The following is a 17354-nucleotide window of genomic DNA, read 5'->3' as shown; positions in this document are numbered from 1 at the left end:
GAATAAATATTCCAGAATTAATGTTATAAGTTGTTTTGATGATATATTTTTATTTTAAAAATGCGTTAAGGGAATAAAACTCTTTTGTTGCAACATCTTAGAACTAACTTAAAAACTAACAAAAAAGAAGAGATATATATACACAATAAATTATTAAATAATAAAGCAAAAAAGATTATAAAATAAAAAAATAAGGAAAAAAATTTAATTCAAAATAAAAAATTTAGTATTAAGAATTTGGAATAGATATTTAAATATTACAAACAGAAAAGATATTAAAAAAATAACAATTAAAAAATTGAATTAAATGTCAGAACGAATGATGTCAAGATAATTCATTAATCACAGTTTTTTGAAAGCTCCTACTCTAATTGTGTTTTTGGTGGCACATGAAAGCGAATTCCTTACTCTGACAGAATGAATAAAGAAAAAACTTGTTGTGGAAGCAAAGTTAAAGCCGGAAATAATAAATAAAAGATCTCTATTGGATCGTAATTGTTGCAGACAATTAAAAAGGTATTCAGGTATCTTAATAAATCTTAATAAATTAGTCGAATCTTAATAAACTGTTCAATGTTGCAACCTAAGATTGCATTTCTGAAACTACCCAGGTGATCAAATCTTCTGAGATCGTAAACACGCTCGTATCACGGCATGGAATTGATCAAGTTTCTTAACTAAGCAAGAAGCACCGCATCTAATTTTGAATAAACTAAAGAGAAAATTAAATCTAGTTTTCCTTGCTTTTTTGTCAAAGCAAAGAAATTTAATAAAACAGAATTTTTTTTACATCAATAGTTATAAAAAGTAAATGTTAGAAATATTTCACGCTTACAATCGTATTGAATTTTAGAAGTTTTCAACTTCAAATTGGCATATAGATAATACGGATAAATCAATTAAAAGAAGAACAATCTCGTTTCTTATTATCTCATGCTAAATCACAATAAAATCAGTAACTAGATTTTATAAAGGTTTGTTCAAGCAGAAGCGGAACGCTTACGAAAGGTTTTGTGGTACATATGCTGCATATGGGAGAAAACGAACACACTTGGAGTAATACTTAAGTAGTTCACTATACTTAATCGTGCTACAACGGTACTGTACCCAAAACAACTGACCGTACAGTACATGGTATGCATTTCTGTTAAAAATAGTTGACCGTTAAAAATTCAGTATTAGAAGACTACTTAACACGGACTGTTTAACTTGGAGTGCTTATTATAATATTTATAATAACTATATTAAAAATAAGGTATAAGAAACTTATTTATAAATTTTTTAAAATAATACTAATATAAAGTACAAAGTACATTGACAGTACTGCACCATTACGCATCTATTTGAAATGACAAAGCAACATATTTTGTTCCAATTTCAAGTTGTATGTTTTATTATATTTCAGTGGAACACCTCTAACTTCAGTTCTAACCTGGAAAGTTGAAGAAATTTCTTACTTCACTTCTTCTTACTTCTTACTTTACTAAAAAATCATACCATGGAGAAAATTTATCCAGAATTCACAGAAAGCAAGAAACCATCGCAAGAGGTATTTATTGATTTGTGTAAAAAGTTTTAGTTTTTCTATTGAGCAATTATTAGTGCTTATAATCTTTCAATAATAGTCTGTGCAATACTTTAATATTTAACAAATGCCTGCGTTGGTAAAAATCAAGATATACATATATATAAATCCTACCGCGTAAGGAATAGTTTGCTGATAAACAAATACTCGTGGATATAAAATATAAATATCTGTTGTAACTATTTATTATTTTACGTGCACTTATTGCTTAACACGTAATTATGTGACTTCTTCTCTTACTTCTGAGAAGGCGCGCAAAATAGAAATGGACGCTGAACCATTAAGGGCCATATTAAGCAGAGTGTCTCAGGCATGACAGGAGTAAAATTGCCTGCATAACATGCATTTACGGCATAGCACAAAAGAGAGGATTTTCCCGTGCCCGAGACACTCTGCATAACATGGCCCTAAGTTAGTTGCTGTTTGTACTTTGGTTTTTACATCACACCAGATGGCGTTGCGCTGGTTAATGTGTTCGTCACATATGGGCAATTTAATTTTAATGGACTTTGTGCAATTCACACCATTAATTTAAATGTGAATAGTAATTAATGCCTGACGGTTATTATTAATTTATTGCAATTAAAACGCAAAGTTGCATTTTGCCTTCCTTTAAAAAGATTTTGAAATTTTTAAAGCAGCATAATTTTTTTTAAAATTTGAGATAAAAGATCTAACTGATTTGTGTGAAAAACTTAAATTTGTCTTTGAAATTTAATTTTTTTAATTTACATTTTTTTGTCATTTAGGCTAATAAACGCATTCGTAAGACCCCCAAAGTAGGCGACTACTTTCGGATAATCCATGAAAATTGGCGCACATATGAAGTTCGGGTAAATTCGGTCAATGCAGAGAAACAACTATGCGTTGTTTATATTTGTGGATTATGTAAAGAGTGTATAGCACATTTTAAAGAATTATTGCAATCTCACGGATACTCTGCTCGAGTTGAACAATGGACTGAGTACAGAAAAGCTACTCTAAGTGTTACAAAAGTATTCGATTGCTCCGCATGTGCTGTGGGCAATACCTTACGGGTGAAATGTGAAGATGGATTGAATTATGAGGCGCAAGTAAAGCAAATAATCAAGGAAAAATACCTCTATTTAATTTGGATAAACTGCTTTGATGCAATCAAAGTAGTCACATTTGATATGTTAATGCCCTGCCACGAAGTAGAGCAAGTCTACGAATAAGAAGTAAAATGAATTTAATTATATCATCAAATAATATGGTATGTCACCCATTGACGTACTTTGAAACCGAAAAGATTGAGTTTATTTTTATACAATATTTTTGTATTATGAGTTCGATCGATCAAGGGTTAAGTGTTTGCTATCACATCAAAAACATTTTTTTAATATATGTCATGTTTAATATTATATAAAATAAAAATATATAAGTTCTAAGACGGGAATGATATGAAGTAAATTTGAATCACAAACTTAAACATTATAAATCATTTCACTAAATATCTCATTAAAATATATGATGACTACAAAATCAACCAAAAATTTGATACAAATTTAATTTGTATCTTAATGTTAACTAGACAATCAGTTTAATAAAAGAACTTTTCTTTTAAATACTCCCAGTGTTAATTCATTGTTTTATAGTAGCATCGACGCTTTTGCACTATACAGAAGTACATGCATAGGGAAGCGATCAATAGAGAAAAAGTTTTGTCGTTTGAGAGAGAGAGAGCCAGATAGAGAGCTCTATATCCAACTTGCATACTAAACCCATAATAGTACTTATAGGCAGTGGTAATTTCTCTAAGAGTATAAAAAAAATAATAATATAATAAAAAATAAATATCTTTATCTGCATAATTTTGATTATTAAAAATACAGTAATATTTAGATGAGAGTCATTAATAAAATTTCTACTGTAATTTACAATCATCAGATTTCTATCCTTAGCACGTGTGCGAGTTAGGCTATTGATGCTAAACCCATTTGGTTTAGCATCAACTTCACCATCAATAATCACTACATTATTGGCACAAGTTAGAATTTCCCTCGTTTAGAACGCAATTTACCCTAACTCGCACACGTCCTTAATAAACTTTGCTAAGAATAGAATGAATTAATGCACTTTAATTAAAAAAATAGTTGAAGGCACATTAGTTAACAGTTAGTTACTAACACTGAATATGTTTTTAATAATATATATTGAATGTCCTTCATGTATAATTGCGTCCACTTACACAAATTTTGTAATAAAAACCCTAAAAGCCAGCAACGAAATACAAGCAATCATAGGATGCTTAGACTTTTTTATATCCGCATTAAACTAACGTAAAAGCTTGTTTTTTATTTATGATGATATTGTTGTGCCATCTGGGAAAAATAGTAAATTTAACATTTGTCATAAAAAGCAGCATTTTGCATATATTATCCCAAAAGTAAATACAGCATCGTTAACACTTTAACACATTTCATTGTATGCGAAAGAAATATTATTTAAACAAAAAATAAATCGTAAAATCGTAAACTGTTGCCAGCTTTTAGGTGTTGATAGGAGGATTCAGCAGAAAAACAACTGGCACATGTGTACCGAACCAAACGCCACGAAGTTTGATGCTACACGTCCATCAGCAAAGTTAAGCATGAAACCAAATAAATGATGCCATCTTAGCAGCCATACAAGAAGCCATACAAGCAGCAGAAAAACTTTAACAAACATCCATGAATTTGTTTAGGTTTGCCAGAGACTGCGTACGTGTTTGCAGTCCATTTAAGACGAGTGCACATAAATTTGATGTCCTCTGAGTCCTTTGAGTCCTTTTCTTAGTTTATTCGAAATGAGTGTTTGCTTTCGTAAGTTCGCATTTTATTTGCGTTTAGTTTTTGATGTTTTTACTTCGAGATCTTTAGCACTTGAGCCTCACTTTTATTTATTTATGTGATTTCTTTTTCGCATTTGGTATTTTTATTTCGGATTTGCTTAAAATTTCGTGTTTTCTTTACTTTTCGTTAATGTGCAAATTGTTATTTTATGCACGCATTTGTTACTTACGTATGCGTAGCGCTTAGGAATTAGCTTTTTTGCCGCTTGTATGTCAAATCACGCATGAGAGCATATGAAATAAGAAGCGGCTACGTAGCGTATGAGTGATTTCTATTGATTATTGAATGCTACTCATGCGTTCTGTGCAACTGTTAAAACAAGCATAAAAATAAATACAAACAGGCTAAGGATTTTGCCTAAAGCATGAATAAAAGCAAAATTTTGAGAGACAAATAAATTCAGTTAATACCTTTTACATTTTTTTTTCTTTCATTTATATCAAGATATAGTATATTATTCAAGCTGAAAGGGGCTGACAATAAGTCCTCTTACAGTATTTTTTTAGTCTAAATAATTTTATCGAATATGAACTTTATACCGAAGTTACATTATATTATATTTCAATACCCTTATTGTAAGTTTTGGTTGAACTCAAATTAATTAAATGTAAAACCATATTTTCTTAAATTTTATTTTATATACTGATAAGACACATGTTGGATTTCAAGCCAATATCAAAAAATTATAACATCCATAAAAAGTTATTGAGTGGTATAGCATTTAATCTGGAATAGTATTTTTCTAAAAATGACGACATTGTAAACCAAAGAGTCAATTCTGATAGCAACAGCTATATAATCACATATTTGACAACTGATGCTTAATTTCTGGTATGAAGTTGAAGAAATGGCTGTACAAAATATATTATTTTAAAAGGTCGATGCCATAAGCCATATAGCACAAATGTTTAGTTTCATATTTTAGGAGAAGTGAATCAACCTCCAAGAATACGCAATTTATCACTATAGAACTTGTTTTTGCTGAGTTACGCAAAGGATCTAATTGCTAAATTCAAAGTTCAAACTAAGCACATTGGATACGAATAACTGTCAATTTGTGACCAAACTATTGCCAGCCCTGTACCGACAAGTTACTGAAAAGCACTTCTAAATGATCCTGTTCACTAAAATGTTTTTTTAAGGTTTATGTGATATTGTATTTTGTCATGAAAATTAAATAGAAAGTATATGTTATTATGTTAACTGCGAGGTGTCTTCCAAAAAACCCTCTTTACGCCTTCACTATATTATTGTTTATCACTTCATCAGACTAAGCAATAATTAAACCCAGGTCTGCATATCTCCCTGAGGAGTCGGTAGCCATTCTAAAATGCGATAACGCGGTGTTGGTAAGTCTGTTTGTTTTCGTAAATAATTTTAAGGCTTTATGTATTTTTTGATGGGATCAGTCTGGAGGTCCCTGAGGATGGCATTCGTCTTAATGTACCATTGTACCTTGAAAAATTTTCTCAAAGTCTGGCTTTGCGCAATTTCCAGCACATGAAATAAAATTTTGAAAATATTGTTCTATAAAAATTGGTCATTCATAAGCAGATGTTCAAAGTTATTTGGACATCAATTGCACAACTTTATGATTGCTTGACCCAATATAGCGCTATAGGGAACTACGTGGAATAGTCGATGGATCTTACAATTAAGAAATGCTGATGTATTATTAAAAATAAGTAATTAAGAATATTAATTAAAAATACTTAATACTAACAACCTAATTCCATTCTTTAAATTTTTCCAAGAAACTGTAGACCATAGTAATAAATTTTAATAAAACTCTTTTGAATACCAATCACTAAATTTCATTCTAGCGCTTACCATAAAGTCGCAGCTTTGCTTATATATTTCTCTTCTATATAGTGCGTGAAAAGCGGAACTAAAGATGAGACAGAAAAGAAACTTGCTGCCAAAAAAGTTTTTTTTTTAAGTAATGCCTTCTGCAGATATAAATAAAATGTGACCATGTTCTTGGTGAAGATTGCCTTGGTACTCGATGCTTATTAGTAATTATGTGTAGTAGTTAACCATATCCCTTTGCTAAAATTGTAATTGATCAATAAAATGCAGGAAAATAGAGAGAAAACTTCGGTTGATAAGAACTAGCAGATTTTACGAATTGCTAACGATTATATTCCAGCTATCAATACATTATAAAAGTATGATTTTAAACTTCTTCTCGTACAATACTTTTTACAATCAAAGAAAAATGTTTGCAGATCTCCATGCTGTATCAGGACCTCTGAATGCTTGTTTAGGACTTAAAATCTGTTCTATATGCCAAGTATTATAGCAGCAGTCGACATCATTTGAAATATAGTTAACATAACCGAATAACAGAAATTAGGAATGCTTATTGTTTGAGCTTTTAAAAGGACGAACACAACTTGTAAAACTATTTGATCGAACTCAATAACGTTCCACAGAATGTATTGAGGATTAAACCGACGATATTCTAATGAAGCATACTTAAACTCTACTAATAACTTTTTTTAAGAGCAATCTCACACTTCCTTAATAGATGACATCTTATATTTGTCAAACTAATTCAACAGCTCATCGTTTTATATTAATTCGCTTATTATAATGTTATATATTATAATGTTATAATATTATATTCTTATTAATATTTTCTAATTTTCTACTTTTTCCAGATATAAATGAAACGAATATAAATTAGATCATTATTATTTAAAATCATTTAATTTGCCATCAGCGGTTTCACAAATATCTTGAAATTCAAATTTAGCTAATCCGGTATTCCTTAAATGTTATTGAAGTTCATATTATTTTATTGTTATTATGAATCTTAGAAATTCATTAAAAATTCAATTTTATTCGTCTCTATTTACCTTAAGTTTGATGAAGTGATTTAATTCAATCAAATTCCCTCATATTCTCAAATATTCGCAAGACTGCCAATTTGAAGCACAAAACATCAAATTATTGAACTTAACATGTGTAAATATGAAATGCGGCTTTTATGCCTTCCAAGCAATTGCATTTGCATATTGGCATTCAACAAATAAAGTACATCAATGTAAACAGGTACTTAATTATTAACAGCAATCAAATGCAAAACATCCCGAACTAACTGAGGTAAAGTCAGTGCGCTCCTTGCAAATTGATTGGCAGTCATCAAGTTGAACCTTGCAATTTATGCGTTCAATGCAGCGTTTAAGGAGTGCTATTAACATATAAACTTTGGAGATGATCTACTGAAACTTTGAATAGTTCACTGCCTGCCAACTTATCCTGAACGAAATATTTACCCAAGAAGTTGAGAAAAAGTTTCGAAACTACATCAGTTTGCAGTAAGGCAGAAATGTTTGACACTGCAGTTGGCGTCAACTCTGCACTTGTGTGGGATATAAATAATGCAAATACACTCATATGTTTTGTAAAATTTGAATGCAGATTATTTATTTTATGTGTAAGTCAAAACCCACAAGTACTACAGACGTTTCGCCCTATAAGAAAAAGTAGTGCAAAAGCAATTATTTTGCGTAATTTACAAAGTTTTTCTCGTACAAATTAAATTAAATAAAGTTTTTGCACTCCATGCGTATGAGTGATATTCCCCTGCACTCCCTGCGAGCACATGTAAGCGCATATGTGTACTTGGGTCGTAGTAGAACTTAGCACTTTTATAATTCCGTATTTGTGTAAAGATTCATGGAAGTTGGTTGGCTTGGTTGCAAACTTTAACAAACAAAACAAAACTAATTAAAAATTTTGTAACACTTTAACTTAAGTGCAATCATTTATATTTATTTTGGAGAAAAATTTTAAATATATAACACTCATTCTTAGATATAACAATTCTTTTGTTCCGATAATCCCAGAAAATTTTATATAATATAATTTTATAAAATAAAAGAAAAAAATAAATATAAGAATATAAGAATATATATAATAAACAGTGACGACGCGTGCCCCATCTGGAAGGGGTTTGCAGCTCTTCTACAATGTTGTTTTACGTGAGCCACTTAAATTAAAAATAATAAATTGAAACATATTAGATGTTTCATTAAGAATAATTATATTACATTAGGCAATAATACATTCACAATATAATATTTATAATTTCATTAACAAAATAACATATTAAATAAATTAAATTAATAATTTATATATACTATATAAGTTGAATATTATATCAATATGGAATAAACACAACTTTTCACATACTTCTTATAACATCAAAATAGATTTTTTCAAACATTTACTCAGAACCATACATGTTTAAGCAGTGATCAAACAAAATCGAACACACTTGCAATGTATAAATGTGCGGCCAACTTTTCCGCACATCAGGCGGCTAATATTCATCGGTGGCCCAGCTAAAAGGGGAGAGACGAAATTTTAAGAAATGTACTGAAATGTGTGCTACAGATTTAACCGCACAACCAAGTGCTTCGGCAAGTCAACATGTTGGATTCGTATGCATGCAGTTGATATTCGAATAGAACAGAAAATTACTCTCATACAATTCCCACTACATAAATCTCTATTTCTGATATTACAAACGTGAGCACACGCACATTATTTTGTTAATTTTTCTGTTGAGCACAACTAACGACAGAAATTTGTGATTGCAGTTGCAACGTATAAATGTGCGGCCAACTTTTCCGCACGCAAAGGGGAAAGACGAAATACAATAGAAATGCGATTTGAGCTGCAAACTTAAGAGCACAACTAACTATAGCAGTTAAGGGAAGTAAATTTATTGAGTTTTCATAGTTTTCATATACATATATATGGAAATGTAATAAATAATTTTAATTCTCGATGTAAAGCTATTTAATCAATATATATAGAACATTTTGCAAATTATGTTAGGGTATGCGTCACACACAGTGACGACTGCTCTAAGGTGCGGAGGTGTGCGGTGAACACCCTAATATTATTTGCAAAATGTTAAATAACATAGGTATATAAATTTATTAAGTATCTTTACATCAAGAATTATTATTATTTATTACATTTCCATATAAATATATATTTTTAAAGTTTTAGCAAAAACAATTAAATATAATTGTCTATGAAAACTCAATTAATTTGCTTCTGTTAGCCGCTATACTTGTTAGTTGTGCTCATATATTTGCAGCTCAAATCACAGAACATTTCTATTATATTTCGTCTCTCCCCTTTGTGTGCAAAGAAGTTGGACGCACATTCATACGTTACATATGAACAAAATAATGTGCGTGTGCTCCCGTTCGTAATATCAGAAATAGAGATTTATATAGTGGGAATTGTATGAGAGTAATTTTCTGTTCTATTCGAATATCAACTGTATGCATACGAATCCAACATGATGATTTGCCAAAGTGGTTGCATGAGCGGCTGAAGTTTGCAGCTCATCTCACCATACATTTTTATCACATTTCGTCTCTCCCCTTTTAACAGCAGCACCCACGAATTTCTGTTCTTATTGTGCGGGGTACTTGTGCGCACATTGCAAGTGGTTTCGATTTTGTTTGATCACTGCACAAACATGTATGTTTCTAAGTACAAACTCTTTTGTTTGAAAAAATTTGGTTTGATGTTACGAGAATTATGTGAAAAGTTTTGTTTCTTCCATATTAATATAATATTAAACTTATATATAAATTATTAATTTAATTTGTTTAATATGTTATTTTGTTAATGAATTGTTAATATAATATTGCGAATATATTGTTGCCTTATATAATATAGTTATTATTAATAAAAGATCTCATATATTTTAATATAAGTGGTACATGTAAAAACAACATTAAAGAAGGGCCGCACACCCTTCCAGATAGGGCACGCGTCGTCACTGGTCACACATCTCCGCACCTTAGAGCAGTTGTCACTGATAATAAATATAAAGAAAAAGATAAACAATTGTGCAAAAGAAATAATAAAAATATTATTTATTTAATTGTATTTTTCTACTGAACATACAGCTATGTCGAGTACTCACCATAAAAGTTATTTATGTTTGTTATTTTATTAGTTGCTATATAAGTTTTTGGAGTCAAAGTACTTGGTATTGAACTTCTGAACCTGCCAAAATTGAAATACTCACAAGCGTGTTTTAACCAAACAAGAATATTATAATATGCATAACATATATGATATCTGATATATATCTACGAGCAACATAAAAGACCGTTCTTGTTCTAGTGTTCAAAACCAACTCAATTTATTATATTTACGTTTATACAGAATAGTGTTCTTACTTCTATCTTAATTCTACACTAAGAAAAAGAGATTGAGTGGGAGAGATTATGTACATACATATCAATATCTATATTTTATTATACAAAATAATTAAAATTTTAAATTTAATGAAATAGTTTCAAATGAAGAAAGATTAGCTGCAAAAGTTAAGAAATAATAAAGTCAGTTTTCTTATTAAAAAATGACTAATCAAAAAAAACATCAAACTGTTTTGTGAAATACATAAAATAGTTCTTAATACTATGTTCAGGCAGTCAAATTTCTTTAATTTCGAAAAAATGAAATTAAGTTAATTTTGAAAGTGTTCATACTGTCACAAATTAAAGAAATCATATGTTTTTTGTTTACAAATCGAATATTAACAATTACATGCTCCAAACACCATTTGTATCTGGGAGATTTTAAAAGTTAATCAACTTAAATCAACTTTTATAACCATAAAATATGGCATTCAGTAGTTTTATTAGCTTTAGTGGATTTCAGGTATGTGAATTATTATTTTTTACTCTATTTTAAATTAATAACAGTTACAGTTTTTTCTCTATATTCAAATTTAAAAATTTGCACTACTGTCAAATTATTTTCCCGGCTTCATTAAAGTCAACTATCGTTGACATTTATTTTAAAAAAATGTCACTTTAAATTTATCTTTCGCATAGTTGCATTTGTAATGTCCCTTAACTTGAGCCTTCGTTTCAATGAAATTAAGGCCATTTCCCTTAATTTCGTTCTTACCTTAAAACTGAATTTTGTATGGAAAAAAACAACATAAATTCGCTGAAACGAAGATGAAATTAAGATTTTTTGCGGAATGTGTGTCTGAACATAGTATAACTTTAACTTGAATACAAATTTACATATGTATATAAAAAGAGGGAGAGCAAGAATTAGTTTCTATAAAAATTTAATTACAGTGTGTGATGAGGCTTACTGTTAAGTCATGTTAATCAGAACAAAGTTGTTAACGAATAAAAATCAGAATCTATGCTTTTCAGATGCAACTATTTATAACTTTGACTAAATATGTAAGCATTATACCCAGCCATGTCAAATTATGACTTTCTGTATTTTAAAAATAACATGATACTCCAAAGGTAACGCGATAAAAGCTAAAAAGCGGTTCATACTTAAATCTATTCTTAAAGCTGAGTTCTAGCAGTGTCAAATACATAATCAGGCCTATTCTGAATACTCCCAGCGAAAAAACTCCCTATTCCCACGCTGTTCCCGAACACACAGCTCCCTTATTCTGAATCGCTAGGGAGACAGCAGTTTCGTGAACAACAACAATTTCAAATTTGTTTTGTTAAATTTTGGCAACCATGCCACTTTTTAATGACGAAAAGTGAGAAAATGAGCAAAACAAAAAAAACAGTTGCGTATCATATGTTGATTTAAATGTTAAAATATTATTTGTTTGCTGCACAAATTATTAGAAATAAATATAAATAATTTTATAAGTGATTAATGAAAAACTTTTATTTTAATGAGAAAAATAAACATATAAAAAGAATTGTGCAGTTGTTGGTGTTTATTTATATAAAAAATTTTTAAAAACTTTAAAAATGCATTCAATTGCATTACGAATATTAGCAGAGGATTTGGCTCAAGAACATGAGCAAGAAATTTTGAAACAGAGGATCAATCGGAGAAACTTGAGAGACGCAGCAAATCCACATGAGCTGCCTAATTTCTTGTAAGTACAAATGTAAATTTAATTTGGTTTTAAAATAAACTTTTTTTCATTATAGATTTCAAAAATATTACAGAGTAAATAAACCAGCATTTATTTACCTGTTAGAGGAACTTACGGAGGAACTACAACCAGCAAAGAAGCAGTTTGCAGTTGCTCCAATTGTGAAATTGAGCGGTTGTTTGCATTTCTTTGCTGAAGGAGCTTATCAGACATCAGACATTAAATATCACATTAAAATATATTCGAAAAATTTATTATTATTGGTTACTTAAATGTTAAATTTAATTCTTTTCTAAATTTTTAACTAATTAAAAAAAAACCTTACGTTATGATATCAATTCTTCAATGTCTTTATTTTCAAACATTCACTGCTTTTATATAAAATTTGCGTAAATTATAATTTACTTTTTTTATATAATTAGGATAGAAATGTCCTTCATGCTTCAATTAATGAAGTAATAATAGTTTATACCTGTGCAGATCTTACAATAACAAAAGCAATGTTTTACCTGCACATAATTGCAGTTTATTTTAACTTATTCTAGGAATCCATTTATTTCAGAATTTGGTTTCCTTTTATTTTTCTATTGTTTTAAAAACAATAGTTAACACTTTAATTAGTGGAAAAAACCCGTGTGAATAAAATAAATAAATAAAAATTTAAATATTTCAAATTTGTTATACTTTTATTAAAATAATAATTTAAATAAAATATATTCGGAAAACTAATCAAAAAATAAAACTTTGAAAATATTAAATTTATTGTAATAATTTTATTATAATAATAATTTTATTAAAATATATTCAAAAATCTGATCATTTTCAGTTACTTTTATATTAAATTAAACCATTTTTAATACTTTTTAACTTGTCTCCCCAACAATTTGGTAGGGAGAGAATTTGTGCAAAATTAGGAAAAAACTCCCATTCGCATGCGATTCAGAATAGGGGAATTGGGAACAGGGAACATACCAAATTTATTCAGAATAGGGGAATTGGGAACAGGGAACAAACTCCCATTCCCTTGCGATTCAGAATAGGCCTGAATATTAAATGTCAACTGGAGTGATTGGAATAAAAATTGTTGAAATAATTCCAATGATTAACTTCATCGACTTAATTGCGATTTAAAACTAGCATAAGTATTTATGCATAGGGATCAGTGACGATTGCTCTAAGGTGCGGAGGTGTGCGGTGAACACCGTAACATAATTTGCAAAATGTCAAATAACATAGGTATATAAATTTATTAAGTATCTTCACATCAAGAATTATTATTATTTATTACATTTTCATATATATATTTTTAAAGTTTTAGCAAAAACAATTATATATAATTGTCTATGAAAACTCAATCAATTTGCTTTTGTTAGCCGCTATACTTGTTAGTTGTGCTCATATATTTGCAGCTCAAATCACAGATCATTTCTCTTTTATTTCGTCTCTCCCCTTTGTGTGCAAAGAAGTTGGCCGCACATTCATACGTTGCATATGAACAAAATAATGTGCGTGTGCTCCCGTTCGTAATATCAGAAATAAAGATTTATATAGTGGGAATTGTATGAGAGTAATTTTCTGTTCTATTCGAATATCAACTGCATGCATACGCATCCAACATGATGATTTGCCAAAGTGGTTGCATGAGCGGCTGAAGTTTGCAGCTCATCTCACCATACATTTCTATCACATTTCGTCTCTCCCCTTTTAACAGTAGCACCCGCGAATTTCTGTCGCTTACTGTGCGGAGTACTTGTCCGCACATTTATACGTTGCAAGTGGGTTTGATTTTGTTTGATCACTGCATAAACATGTATGGTTCTGAGTTAAAACTCTTTTGTTTGAAAAAAGTTTGATGTTACGAGAATTATGTGAAAAGTTTTGTTTCTTCCATATTGATATAATATTAAATTTATATATAAATTATTAATTTAATTTATTTAATATGTTATTTTGTTAATGAATTGTTAATATAATATTGCGAATATATTATTGCCTAATGTAATATAGTTATTATTAATAAAACATCTCATATATGGTATTTCAATTTATCATTTTTAATTTAAGTGGTACATGTAAAAACAACATTAAAGAAGGGCCGCACACCCTTCCAGATAGAGCACGCGTCGTCACTGATAGGGATGTATGTGGCCATGATGTGCCTCATGACCTAGTCTCTCTGACTCAAATGTCAACTTCTACCTTCCCGCGGTACATCCTGTTCCCACTTAAGAAGCTGTGGCGACCGAGTACTTGGCGGTATAACCATGTCGACATCTAGGAATAGTAAGAAATTACTATAACCACACAGCGAAGCGTGGCAGGTTTGAAGGGCACATGCTAGCAAATAATAATGGTTAGGCAGCAGTGCTGTCACCAAACTATGAGAGTTAAAGGTTGATTGCCTATAATTTTCGAAATCTAAATCATATCAATATGTCAACATTTATGCATAAAATTATTTAAGCACACATAAAATACAAATTTAATATAATAAAAAATATAAGATTATGGCTTTTTAAATTTTATCAATATTATTTATAAGGATGTTACTTTTTAAATAATAAAATTTTGATATGCAAAAAACATTATTAAACAGCATTCAAAATTAAATGTCAATCAATAAATGTGATGTAGCATTTATTGACAAATATTTTTAAAGTACTAAATTTAAATTTTAAAAAACCGACATTAAGCTCTATTTTCGTACACAATATTTTAACATAAATACAATCAGTCGATTGTGACATTTTAAAAGTATAAACGCATAAAATCCATTAAGCCGCTTACTTTGATTGCAGATGTTTTATGAGTTCGTTGTTGTTATTGTTTATGTTCGCCTTAAGTACGACAAGAAAATGTGGAGAAAGGTTGGAAAATCAAGTGTTCTTTTGACTAATGCGGCTTACAGGATTTGCGATTGCATGCAACATTATTTCGTAAAATAGCGACAAAAAAAATTGTTTCAAAAACAAACTTTATTTTTCTTGGATTAATTTCAGTTTCTTATAGAACTATAACGTTTAAGAAAATCAAGTTTTTATGAAATTGTTTCTTACATGCAAACCTTCGTCATTCAATTCCCCATGTTGATAACCAAGAACTTGAACTTAAATGAGTTTTCGAGTTTTCTTCTAGCATTCCACCCAGCAAATTCAATTAAAATTTAATTTTTGTTGCAATTCAATACAATTTAAACTTAACTTAACTATCAAGTATAAACACTTTTGTCTTTTAACAACTAATCTGTGTATGTACTTGTGTGTATGAATAATTGGATTTTCGCAAGTGTTTACAAGCAATTGTCTAGGTGCTTGTGGTAACTTCTGCTACGTGAGCTTTTTAAATTTGTCTTCAAAGTGAGCAACCTCTTAACTGTAACTCAGTTCCATTCACACATGCATAGAATTCTCAGACTTTATTGTATTTTGTTACACTGTTTAGTTAACTTGCAATTTAGGCACACACGCTCAAACACACAATCAAGCATGCAGGAAAGTGTCTCCTACACGCACTTTGCATGCAAGCTGGCATTCCTCAACTGAACTCATGCAAAGATTCTGACTGGCGTGTCATCTTTGCTATCATTTATCAACAAAAAGCTTAAATAAAGTTAAAGTTTTTTTTTCTTCAACTTTTTACCATAGTTTGCAATTTTGTAATTTTAATCTTGAAAGTCATCTTAAGCTATTACTTTTAGTCTTTAGTCTTTAGATATATTCAATAAGTTGTGTGTTCACTAAAAGTATTTTGTGTTGATTTGAATGTTTGTAAGTTTTTTATATATAATTAAATAATAATAGAGTAAAACTCTCCCTCAAGGATAAAAATTTAAATAAATTAGTAATAAAATAAGATTAAAGTAATATGCAGAACGAGTTCAATTTATTTAAAATACTAAATCAAAGAAAGAATCTGTATATCATGTTTCAGATAAATATACAACAAAGGAATGGATCCTTGAGGTTTATATTGGTTCGTCTTTGTTTAACACGTTGCTAAGAGTACTCATCGATATCTTCAATAATTTATAATAAAAGAAATATACTTTGAGAAATTTACTATCAGATAAAATATTTTAAATTATTTTTACTTGCTTTCACAAAACTATTTTTTTAAGTACTTTATAATCTTCAGGGACCTCAAGATTGATCCGTTCAAAAAATACATAAAGTATAGAATGCTGAAACTATTTAAAAAAATTACAGACTTACCAATACCGCGTTATTGCATCTCAAAATAGTTACAGGCTCCTCGGGAAGGTATGCAAATCTGAGGTCAATTATTGTTTAGTCTGATGAAGTGATAAACTGTAATCCAGTCAAGACGTAGAGAAGGGTTTTGAAAAAACCTCGCACTTAATAGAGAGCAAAAGTGCTTAAGTGCACTCACTTAACTAGCTTCAACATAATAATATAATCAAAAAATAATAAATACCAATTTTTATATAGAGTTAATATTAAAACACTAACATTTCTAAAACTGCAACTGCATAAAGCTTTTAAATAATGGAGTTTCGATAATTTATTAAAATTCATTGCAACACATTTAGTGCTTTGATACTAGCACTTAAATTAACATAGTTTGATTCATTCTATCTTGTATTTTGATCCGAATCTCGCTATCCACACAAAATTTTATGTCTTTCCACACAAAAAGCAATTTTAACTTCAAACTTTATCTACTATTGGTCAAATTTGATTTCATTTCTATAAGTGGACCTCATCAATTCATTCGGGCAACATTTTATAAATAAGAAATCCACGAATTATTTTATTTTATTTTAAATTATTCTTATTTAATATTATGTACACTATATATATTATATTATATATATAATATATTACATATATAATTTCACATTAAAAACAGTAGTTGATATTGATGTTGAGGCTAGTTGAGTCAGTGTACTTGAGCACTTTTACTCTCTACTAACTGCATGGTTTCTTCATAACCCCTCTTTACGCCTTGACTGGATTATTGTTTATCACTTCATCTAGCA

General features: G+C 29.5%; 1 protein-coding gene across 1 annotated transcript; it reads left to right on the top strand.

The window, feature by feature from the left end:
* The first annotated feature begins 812 nt into the window (after positions 1-812).
* LOC119669540 lies at positions 813-3055 on the top strand. Its single transcript, XM_038079462.1, has 3 exons — positions 813-1255; positions 1406-1549; positions 2335-3055. The coding sequence occupies exons 2-3, from the start codon at positions 1499-1501 to the stop codon at positions 2779-2781; spliced, it is 498 nt and encodes a 165-aa protein (XP_037935390.1). The 5' UTR covers positions 813-1255; positions 1406-1498; the 3' UTR covers positions 2782-3055.
* The last annotated feature ends 14299 nt before the right edge of the window (positions 3056-17354 follow it).

The sequence above is a fragment of the Teleopsis dalmanni genome, chromosome 1 (genome assembly GCF_002237135.1).
Source record: "Teleopsis dalmanni isolate 2A chromosome 1, ASM223713v2, whole genome shotgun sequence".
Lineage (NCBI taxonomy): Eukaryota > Metazoa > Arthropoda > Insecta > Diptera > Diopsidae > Teleopsis > Teleopsis dalmanni.
The sequence above is the reverse complement of the archived record's forward strand: the minus strand, read 5'-3'. Positions and strand labels throughout refer to the sequence as shown.

Coding starts and splice junctions, on each gene's coding strand:
- LOC119669540 (XM_038079462.1), top strand. CDS start 1,499: ATGGAGAAAATTTATCCAGAATTCACAGAAAGCAAGAAACCATCGCAA. Junction 1,550..2,334: donor GCAAGAAACCATCGCAAGAG/GTATTTATTGAT, acceptor TTTGTCATTTAG/GCTAATAAACGCATTCGTAA.